The 12,257-nt window shown below is 31.7% G+C and overlaps 1 protein-coding gene across 1 annotated transcript in view; it reads left to right on the forward strand.

The window, feature by feature from the left end:
* The window catches only part of LOC140514564 (polypeptide N-acetylgalactosaminyltransferase-like 6), a 902,815-nt gene extending 895,199 nt beyond the window's left edge, over positions 1–7,616 (forward strand). Inside the window, exon 5 of the mRNA XM_072625045.1 lies at positions 4,324–7,616. Coding sequence (XP_072481146.1) covers positions 4,324–4,504 — 181 coding nt within the window. The 3' untranslated portion in view covers positions 4,505–7,616. The remainder of the gene's footprint in view (positions 1–4,323) is intronic.
* Positions 7,617–12,257: the final 4,641 nt, after the last annotated feature.

Raw genomic sequence — 12,257 nt, forward strand, 5'->3', positions numbered from 1 at the left:
TTCATTTGAAAACTGCCTGTTCATATCTTTGACTATTCATCAATTCAGGAATTACTTGTATTTTTATAAAATTGACCTAGTTCTCTATATAATTTAGAAATGAGACCTTTATCAAAAACCTTGGTTGCAAAACATCTTTCCTAGATTTCTACTTTCCTCCTAATCTTGGTAGCATTGGCTTTATTTGTGCAAAAACTTTTTGATTGAATGTAATCAAAATTATCCATTTTGCATTTCATGATGCTCTCTATCTCTTATTTGGTCAGAAGTGCTTCCATTCTCCATAAATCTGACAGGTAAACTGTTCCCTGCTCTCCCGCTGGCTTATACTATCAACCTTTGTATCTAAATTGTGTACCCATTTTGAGTTTATTTTGGTATTCAGTGTAAGATTTTGGTCTACTCCTAGTTTCTGCAGTACTCTTTTCCAGTTTTCCCAGCAGTTTTTGTCAGATGGTGCTTATTCCAGAAACTGGAGTCTTAGGGTTTATCAAATACTAGATTACTATAGTCATTAACAACTGTGTCTTATGTACCTAACCTATTTCACTAATCCACTACTCTGTTTCTTAGCCAATACCAAGTAGCTTGGATGACTGGTCCTTTATCTAACCTATTTCACTAATCCACTACTCTATTTCTTAGCCAATACCAAGTAGCTTTATAATACAATTTTAGATCTGGAGCTGCTAGGTCACCACCACTTGAATTTCTTTGCATTAATTCCCTTGATATTCTGGACCTTTTGTTTTTCCAGAAGAGTTTTGATATTATTTTTTTCTAGCTCTGTAAAATAATTTTGGTAGTTTGGTATGTTATTGAAGAAATAAATTAATTTAGGTTGTTATTAGCTCAGTCTAACCATGAGCAACTGAATCTTTTCCAACTATTTAGATCCAACTTTATTTATGTGAAAAGTGTTTTGTAATAGTGTTCATATAGTTCCTGGGTTTGTTTTGACAGGTAGATTCCCAAATATTTTATAATGTCTACAGTAACAATAAATTAAATTTCTGCTTTTATCTCTTGTTGCTGGGCTTTGTTTGTAATATATGGAAATGTCATTATTTATGTGGACTTATTTTATATCCTGCAATTTTGCTAAAGTTATTTATTATTTCAAGCTAAGTTCTACTTCATTCCCTAGGAATCTCTAAGTATGTCATCATATCATCTGCAAAGAATGATAACTTAATTTATTCTTTGCCTATTCTAATTGCTTCAAACTATTTTTCTTCTCTTATTGTTAAAGCTGACATTTCTAGTACCATATTAAATAACAGTGGTGATAATGGATACCTTTGTTTCATCCCTGATCTTATTGCAAATGCTTCTAGCTTATCTCCAATGCAAATGATGTTCTCTGATGCTTTTAGGTAGATGTTATTTGTCATTTTAAAAAAGACTCCATCTATTTCTATGCTCCCTAATATTTTTTAAGAGGAATTGTGCTGAATTTTGTCAAAAACGTTTTTTGGCATCCATTGAGATAAACATGTAGTTCATGTTAGTTTTGTTGTTGATACGTTCTGTTGTCCTGACAATTTTCCTAATATTGAACCAATGCTGCATTTCTGGTATAAATTTTCATGTTGTATTATCCATGTGAAAAGTTGCTGTAATCTCTTTGCTAATATTTTATTTATTTTTTTGCATCTATATGCATTAAGGAAATTGGTCTATAATTTTCTTTCTCTGTTTTGGCTCTTCCTGGTTTAGGTAATAGCACTATATTCAAGTGCTATTGTAAAAGAATTTGATAGGACCCATTCTTTGCTTATTTTCCCAAATAGTTTATATAGTAATGGAATTATTTGTTCTTTAAATGTCTGATAGAATTGAAAATTCATGTGGCCCTCAAGCATTTTTAGTAGGGAGTTCAATAATGACTTGTTCAATTTCTTATTTTTTTTTCTGAAATAGGATTTTTTTGTGTTTTATTTACTCTTCTGTTAATCTGGGAAATTTATATTTTTTGTAAATATTCACCCATTTCACCAAGATTGTGAAATTTATTGGCATATAGCTGACTAAAACAGTCCTAATTATTACTTTTTAAAATTCTGCTTCATTGCTGGTTTCTTCACCTTTTTCATTTTTGATACTGAACCAAATATTTATTTTACTGTTTTTTTTCCATAAAACCAACTCTTAGCTTTATTTACTAGTTCAATAGTTTTCTTAATTTCAGTTGGATTAATTACTCCTTTGATATTCAGGATTTCTAATTTAGTATTTAGTTGGGAATTTTAAATTTGTTTTTTTTCCCTAGCTTTTGTATGTGCATGCCCAATTCATTGATTTACTCTTTATCTTTTTTTTTTTATTTATATAAGCATTGAAAAATATAAAACTTCCCCTAAGAACCATGTTCACTGCATCCTATTTTGGTATGTTGAGTCATTATTGTCATTCTATTGAATCAAAGTTATTATTTCTTTGATTCACTTATTCACTGGGATTAAATTATTTAGTTTCCAATTAAATTTTAATCTTTCTTTCTATGGTTCTTTATTACATGTAATTTTTATTTCATCATGGTCTAAAAAGGCTGCATTAAATTTTTTTACCTTTCTGCATTGGATTGTGAGGTTTCTATGCCCTAGTACATGGTCAATTTTTGTGTAGCTGCCATGTACCACCAAGAAAAAGGTATTTTCTATTCCCATTCAACTTTCTTCAGAAGTCTACCCTATCTAACTTTTTAAAAATTCTATTCACCACCTTTACTTCTTTCTTGTTTATTTTTTTGGTCAGATTTACTTAATTATTAGAGAGAGAGATTAAGGTCCCCCACTAGTATACTTTGGCTGTCTGTTTCTTTCTGTGACTCCCTTAGCTTCTTCTCTAAAAACATGAATGAGGTATATGTGTGTATATACATATATATGCATATAATATATATAATTAATTATGTTAAACCAATTGCTTTTACATACTATTTTATTATAAATGATGCAGCATTTCTTTATGTAGGTTTGAACTTTAATAGCTTATGTTAAGATTTTTGAGACATCATATATATGTATATATTTTATATAGTGTTTCAAAAATTGGCTATTTAAATGGCTTGAATACTCTCTCCACTAATACAGAGCATAGCCCATATCATGTTAGTACGTCATCATCATGAGTAGCTGTTGCCAAGTAATAATAATGATCATAATTTCCTAGTGACTAACTTTCTACAGGTGATCTCCTCTAAACATAGTTGGTCAGTCCATGGTGGATAGAAATATATCTTTTTAGATCCACACTAAAAATAATTCCAGTTAGGTAAGACTTGACAAAATTTGTGTTCTCTAATGACCTATGCCTACATGTCATAATGAGTTAAAATAGCAGGACTTTCATGAAAGTTCCTTAAATTACAGTTTTCAATATTTCAATGGATTTGTGGTCTCATCTATGTGGCCACTCTCTCCTATTGTGACGATCATAATGTAACTGTGATTTCTTATCCTGGGTGTCTCCTGTCCATAGACTAGCCACCTAAAATTCTAAGAACTTTTCTTTAGATCTTTCGGTCCATGCATAGGCACCAGAGTAGGATATATCCTATTTATCTCCTATATCTCATTGTTATTAGATGCTCTGCCCCATCTCCTTTTCTGACCAAGTATCTTTTATAAAATATCTTCTTATATCAGCTCATGCCTGTAGATTGTTACAGGTATTGCCAGTGTTTCAATTGTTTTCTCTCAACTTATGAATGACTCATCATTTTGATTCCTCAAAGATCATGGTATTCTGTGATTTGCAACCAAATTATATCTCAAAAAGAATGTGAATTAAAGAAAAAAACGTAGAAGATTTGTCTTTAAAGTCTTTAAACACTAATAGCAATAAATGCATAATTCACTGATAATCTTCAAGTATACACTACTAATTGTAGACTTTTTAAGCTTACATTTGGTACTAATGTAAAAGAGGATACTAATATTAGCTGGAATAATGATTATTTAAAAGTAAATTTTGATTTTATCAATAGCAAATGTAATATGCAATATAATTATACAATATAATAATCTATGTTGTAGATTACATGTAATGTTATATATTATATACTGTAGCATAATTATATAGTTATGTATTACATAATAATCATCAACAAATTTACCTAATGAGAAAAAGCACTAATTGTTGAATTTTTAAAAGGAAAAGTGCATGTGAATGGCATATTAAATTTCATCTTGGAACAACATGTACTAAAATGTTCATTGCAGCTGTATGAAGATACAGTCGGTTAACAAAATGTTTGATTATACTGGTTAATTTGCTTACATTGCTTTAAATATGACTTTCTTTTTGTGTCATCTCTAGCTGTAAACACAAGATGTACCTGGAGAAGCTGCCAAACACAAGCATCATTATTCCTTTTCATAATGAAGGTTGGACTTCTCTTCTGCGCACTATACACAGTATAATAAACAGAACTCCAGATAGTCTGATAGCAGAAATCATTCTAGTGGATGACTTCAGTGATAGAGGTAAGATCAAATAAATAACTTTTAAAACAAATCTATTACAACCTGTATAACTGGCTATGGATGGAAATGGTTCAGGGATTATATGATGGTTTTATTCAAGCTGCTTCCAGGGGGGAAAAAAAGGTTTTGATGCTTTGAGTATTTTGTAATCTGATGAAATCATAGTGAAGGACAATGTGGAAGTGTTCATAATATTGTTTTTAACCTTTGATGGTTAAATTGGTTAGGATTGCCGTCTGTGGAACTAAAGTGAACTTATATTAGAATGAGCACATATGTGTGAAACAGCTTTGAGTTACTCTTTAGATTAAAGATAGAAACTGAATTAGACCTAGCTGAGAGATAATAATGATTTCTTGAGTAATATTATGAATTGTTTCACTTATTGCATGCTCACATACTCTTGATTGATAGTTTCTTTGTAGTGTATCCGCTGTTGGCTTGTCTCAATGAGGCTTTCTGTCAGCATGTTGTTTTTACTCATTTGTTTGAATTCACAATTGTGAATTATTTAATAGTAACATGAGCACTATTGATCTTCAGGTTGGTTGGGTCATTTTAGGTTAGTCTGTATTTTATATTGATATTAAGAGACTAGAAGAAAATAATAGGCAGATTTGAAGGTATAGACTGCGAAAATGAAGTTACTTCTTAAAATCCTAACTCAGGGATAGGGAACCTGTGGCCTTGAGGTCACATGTGACCCTCTATGTCCTCAAGTATGGTCCTTTGACTGAATCCAAATTTCACAGAATAAATCCCTTTAATAAAAGGATTTACTCTGTAAAACTTGAACTCAGTCAAAAGACCTAGAAGTTCTCAAAATCACAGATTCCCTATCTCTGCCCTAATCTTTAAGAAGCCATTAAAGCAAAACATTTTTTTTAAATTAAAATTACTGGTAAGATTACAGGATCACACTTTCAGATCTGTATACTCTGGTAAAAATTCAAATTGGGATAACAAGGAAGGGAAAAATTACAAAGCTTTGTACAATTCTTCCTTGAACAAGACTTCAGAATTGGTTTTCAGTCTTACAATTGTAATTTTTAATATTGAAGGCATCTTTCCTATATTCTTTACTCTTTAAAAAGAAATCTGTTAACTTTGACCTTTGGAGAGATGTGACCTGTCAGTTTTCCAGTCTGGTATTTTATTGCATGAAAGTTCTGTTTAACTATATACTAGAACTGTGTAGAAGAATGACTTGGGAATAATTTGATCATATACTACTCCTTTTTCTTTTCTGAAAGGGAATACAGTCTGAGATTATATGGGGTTAATTTAAATTGTGGGATAGCCTGTCTCAAGGAAAAAGTTAATTTTCTCTCTAGTCTTTGAAAAGTCTTTTTTTAAAAAAAATAATCAAACACATTGTGGGGCTTTCTCAACAGCTGGGTTTTCATTATCTCTAATGACCAACTTGAAACAGTATCACCTCCAAAAAAAAGTTTCCTTTGCAAAAAAAACAACACAATTTAAGATTTGACTCACAATAAAGTAGCAATAACCCATCATATAAATATTGACTTTAGATTGCAATGTATTTTCCACCTCTAAATGTTGAGTAGAAAATCATTTAGGCAGGTGAGTACTGAAGAAGGCCTAAGGAGGAAATCTAAGAATTAAACTGAATTTGGCAGAGACTTCACATACATAATGTTTAATTGCACAGTAATTTCCTTTCGAATCTTGCTAAGTGACCTTCATTATTACCAAGTATTCACAACCATTTCAGGCTATAAATAGATGCTTAATGTGTATAATATATCTAATGCCATCCTTTAAAAAAAAAGAGGGAGAAAGAGTTAGAGGGACGAATCATCCACTAGCTAGTAGTTCTTTTGGTTGACTGATACATAGATAAAGAAAACTAGAAATATTGGATAATTAGCTAGATAATTAACTTTGCCTTTGTAAAGGATTTATCAGAGAAGGATTTTTATCTGGAGGTAGCACAGTAGAAAACTCGGGTGACAGAAATGTGATCTGGTAGAAGACTTTGTGAGTATATTTCTCAGTAGATTTTTCATCTGCTAATACTTAAAGGGTGAAGAGGACAACTTCATTTATCTTAGCCAATATATTATTGTCATCTTCTGTACATTGTGGACTTTGATGGACTATCCCTCTGCATGTAATGTAGTTTAACAGTAACTTGCAAGTGGACAAGTTTCACAAGGGTCTGAGTGTCAATAACTTTGTGATATGAACATGGTTTTGTTTTGTTTTGTTTTGTTTTTGCAATACTGGTCACAAATGTTCCTTTCCTATTAGCATTTCTCTTGCCTTTAATAATTTTGTTTTTTATCTAATGCTAAAGTAACAAATTCAAGGCATTAATTTCATCATTTTCATGCCAATATGGCAAATGGCACTGATTTTGGAGACAGAAGATCAGGTTCAAATTTCTGCCATGTAAGCAATTGTTAACATTAGACCAGCATTTTCCCCGTTTTTCTCATATGTAAAAGAAAAGTGAGCTATAGAAGACTACCTCTAAAGTTACCTTTCCAAAATGCTTACTTTTTTTTTTGTCTCTTACCCAACCCTTCCTCCATAGATAACATTTTGGATATAGTTCTGGTTTTGGAGTTAAGAAGACCTGACTTCATATCCATCCTAAGAAACATATATGACCCCTGGGCAATTCACTTAACTTCTATGTGCCTTATTTTCATCATCTGTAAAGGGAGAGGGTTGGACTCAATGATTTCCAAGGTCCGTTTAAACTCCAAATCTGTGATCCTATCACCCTTGTTAAATATAAGCTCCTCCGAGTTAGGGGTTTTTATTTGCTTGTTTGTTTTAATTTATTTTCATTCGTTTTGTGTTTTATATCTCCATTGTGTAAGATAGTGTTTTGCCTATGGTAAGAAGTGAATAAATATTAGTTGAGGTGAATCAACCTCTGTGAAATTATGCATAGAATATTCTCCTTCCCTACCACACCCGCACGACGATTGAATTTCTGTCTATTCATTAAATGTCAACTCAAATACCACTTCCTAAATAGAATCTTTTCTGATTGCAATTACCTCCCTCTGCAATGTTCTTAAATTATGGTATTTTATATTCTTCTCTTGGCATAGTAGCTTATCTCTCCACTAAACTATTAATTCCTGGAGGACAGGGCCTATGTATTATATAAATTTTCTAATTTCCTGAGTATGGAACAGTGTGTGCTATGTACAAGTAGTAAAATATAAATATTTATTGATTAGTTTATTGAATTTCAAAAACTGTGATTATGAAACCAAATTTGTCCTTTAAATGGCATTTTTGTTCCAAAACAAAAGGTATTGTGTGATTTTATTTTTAATTCTCAAAATACTAACCATGGAAGATTCCATAAAGACATTATAAATGGCATAGATCTTTTAACAAGTCAACAGTTTTGTGGTACAAAAATAAAAATCAATCTAATAAATGTTCTATGTGTCATAGTTAAGAATATTGACTGACCTAGATGACCACTGAAGTTACAGTTCTTTTGCTTTTTTTCTTTAGTGGAATATATTCATCACAATATTTCCCCTCTGAGGAACAATAAGTGGTTGCTGTATGCATTTTTGATGGGTTGCCTCATATGTTAAATAAAATTAAAGAATTTTTCAAAGATCCTCGTTGAAACGGAAATCCATGTTTAACTTAGAACAAAACATATAATCAATTACCCTGCCTTTAAGCAATTACGAAGATTAACAATGGTCTAGAAAGTTACTTTGCCTTAAAAAAACTCATCCTGTTTTTAATATTACCTATGAAAAGAATAAATTCTTGGAGAAGATAAAGAAATTTTATTAATATTTCTTGAGTTAAGTACTACAATCTGAATTAAGATAAGATTGATTTAGGCATGTCCTAATTTTGTAACTATTAAATATACTGTGGAATAGTGCATTATACAAAATGAATGAAGTAGAATATCAACAAAAGAGCACTGGAGAGTTACATAATAGCTGTGAGCAGGCTGCAGAATGTTATATATGAAAAATAATGCAAACGGAAAAATGGTAAGAAAGATATCAGAGAAACTTATGTGGAGAAAATAATGGCCTTGTATGAAAAAAACAAGAAAGGAAACCCAGCTGCTTAATGGTGTCCCTGAAATGTTAGAAGGTTATGAAAAAGAGTTCTCACACAGTGATCCTACAATGGAAAATTTATGGGAGCACGTAAGACAGTTTGCTCAGAATGGACAGATATATATTGGTTGTGCTCTGTGTCTGTATGCATATTAATGGAATCACAGATCCATTGAAGCAATGTATAATATTCACTAGGGACTAAAAAGAGGAAGGTTTTACTAGAATATTTTTTATTCAGTTGGGCAAATATGTTTTTACAAAGAATACATGGTGCCTGCATTCATTTCTTAATATGGGAAACATTTCTTCCCTATGAAACATTTAATTAAACCATTTGTTTCAGGTTAGTATAGAAAGATTTCCAAACCAACAAACTTTTATTAATATATGTGTGCATATATAATAGTATACATGTATATACATATACCTTTCACTGTCCATATAAAGGCATATGAATCAAGCCATGGAAGCCAAATTGGAATGTTATTTTTTTAAGTCTTGTGTAATTGATTGATCCCACTCTTAAACTTGTAAACAGCAATGTTCTCTATGGAGAGGAGGAATGATGCAGAAAATGTATTTATATCTTAAGCCTGCAGAACATAAACATTCACTTCCTAAAAAGCAGTATTTTTCTTTGCCTCCTGGTATACCAGAAGTTCTGATTTAGACATAAATAAAACTTAGGGCCATTTTAATTACCTAAAACTGAAAGTGTCATCAGGGAATCATCTACCAAAAGGGAATCGATTTATCTATCTGCAGGTTTATAAAGACTTGAATTTCTTACCATGAGCTATCCTGACTTTATTCCCTATCTGTGTAGCTCACTTCAACAATTACCAAAATCAGCATTTAGTTCTTTGGACAAAATATTTTCCTAAATGATTTAATCATATTAAATACTTGTTTTCCCAACTGGTATAGCATAATCCAATATGATGACAATAGAATTTAAAATCAAAGAATTCATATTTATTAAATGCTTATATGTGAGAAACAATGTTAAGGCTAAATGTTGAAGCTAAAAAGTCAAAAACTGTCCCTATCTTCATGGACCATATAGTTTATCAAAGCAGATAAAGTAAATAAATAAATGTATACCAAATACCTACGGCACAAATCAATTTACCTTTAGAGGTAAAGGTCAAGTAGGACCGGATCAATCTTCAAGAAAACTAGGGAGTTCAAGAGAAGGAAATTACATGGGAGAACATCCCAAGTCTACATTACATCAACTACAAAAGTCCAAAAAAAGAAATGTAGTGTTATGCTAGAGGTACAGTAAGTAGGACAATGCCTAGATCATACATTGTGTGGAAATGTATAAAAATATTGGAAAGGTAAGAGAGTCAGAGTTTTGAAGAGCTTTGAATGACAAACAAATGACTTTATATTTGATTCTGGAGTTAATAGGATTTTATTGAAGTTTATGGACTAGCATAGTGCGCAGCATAGTCAGATCTGTCCATTAGGAAAAGCACTTCAATAGTTACGTGGAAAATATAATGAATTGCAAAAAAGAATTTTGAGACAGAGGCAAGTGAAAAGACAAAATGTTTCAAGTATAAGATGAGATCTGAACTAGAGGATGGGCTTTGTGTGTAGAGAGAAGGTAACACATATGAGAGATGTTGTGATGGTAGAAATACCAAGTTTCGACACTAAATTGGATTGCCCAGTATGAATGAAAGTGAGGAATTAAGGGTAACATCGAGGTTGTAAACTTAGGTGACTAACAGAATGGCAGTCTTTGAAATTAAGGGAAAACACATATTTTTAACTGTTCCTAGCTTAAAGAGTTTTTATGGAAATTTGTTTCTAAGTCATACCCATTGTCATAATTTTTTTAAAAATGCCTTCAGATGTCTCTGGCACAGTAAAAAGTCATCCAGAATGTTTTCCTTTACATATCTGACAATAATGTCACTCCTATTCCATTTCTTGATTATGGAATGCAAATAATCAAGCATTGTTAAGATTTAGGCCAACAGATTATAACTCTGGTATGTCTTCTCAAGCTGGAAATAATTGAAAGATAGCTTCAGTAACTTGATTTCTGTTTGTGATCTTGGGATTTGCTTAGCTATATAGAGAGAAGTACATCATCAAAAGGTTAGACTCCAAAAGATGAATTTTTCAGCTAAGGCAACTCATGATGTGAGGAAGAATTGCCACTTGCATCAATGAAAAGAGTATCTAAATAAAATCAGTTACATATCTATCTTTATAGGAAAATACTTATGGACATCAACCATACAAAAAATTTCTTATGGTTATTCTAACTAGCATTTCTGGAAAAGTATGTTATGTAGAGCTTCTCTGTCTGTCTCTATCTCTACATGTGACTATTTCCAGGATATTTTATTTTTGTAATCAATAACCGCTGTCTGTATTTTCAAAAGGAAAAATGTTTGAAAGAATGAACATAAAATTCTAAATATTATGAAGGCAAGCTACCCAAATGTTAGTCACATGTTGGTAGGGTACTCTGGAGGATACTTGCTGGAGACAAAATAATTATTTTTAAATTATTTTCTCTCTTTATTTTCCGTGTCAACACAGCATCTAATCTCCTAAATTAACTTGGATGATTCAGTGTTTTATATTCCAAAATTTTGGATGTTTCATTTATAAGTGGACTATATAAATGAGGTTATGTTTCAAATTGAAAATGTGTTATTTCTTGGTATTTTAATCATTATCAGACTACAGAAAGAGTGCATCATTTTAAATCATAAGACAGGTTTCAAATGCCAGTTCTCTCAATTATTACCTACATGAACTTAGTTAATTTCCTTTACCTTTCTGAGTCTCAATTCTACATCTGTAAAATGAGAGAGTTGTACTATATTACCTCAAAGTTCATTTTTAGCACTAGTTCTCTGATTCTCTGATATGAATGACGATAATTTTCAAAGTATGATAGTTTGCTAAGAGTTTAAAGAATTATTACAAAGTAAAACAGAAAAAAAAATGTGTGCAAGGTAAAAGGTTTATATAGATTCTTCCAATAATATAGGAAGAAAATTTACCAAAGCCATTACAACACAATCTCTCCTACTCTCTAGCTGTCTCTGTCTTCATCTCTATGTCCTTCTCTCTCTGTGTCTGTCTCTCTCTGTCTTTCGCTGTCTCTCTCTGTCTCTCTCTGTCTCTCTCTCTTTCTCTCTCCATCCCCATCTCTTTTTCTCTCTTTTATTCTTTCAGTCTCTCTATCCCTGTATCCATTTTTGTTTCATTTTGTCTGTCTGTCCCTTTGTCTTTTCCAGTCTCTCTCCATCTCTTCATATCTCTTCCCATTTATCTCTCCATCTCTCTGTCTTGCTCTCCATCTCTCACTTCATCTTCCCTTGTCTGTCTTTCTCCCTTTATTTTGTTCTCTCCTCCCTTTAATGTCTCTCCCACTGCCAACTTCTGTTTTTTTTCCTTCACACAAACTCATGTAATACATTTTTAAGAGAAAAAAAATTTCTCCCATTTACCTGGGGTTTTACATAAAAATTTATACAGGTAGCCTTACGTAACTAAATGGCCTAGTTCTGATATTTTCCATCTGTTGTTTCCCTCTTTAGAGATAGTTGTTTTTAAGGCCTTTTTGAAATAAAATGACACTTCATTCAGAAAGTGTGGTGCCATTCATTAATAGAGAAAATAGAGTTGTCTTTGGGAAAGA

Source organism: Notamacropus eugenii, chromosome 7 (genome assembly GCF_028372415.1).
Source record: "Notamacropus eugenii isolate mMacEug1 chromosome 7, mMacEug1.pri_v2, whole genome shotgun sequence".
NCBI classification, from domain to species: Eukaryota; Metazoa; Chordata; class Mammalia; order Diprotodontia; family Macropodidae; genus Notamacropus; species Notamacropus eugenii.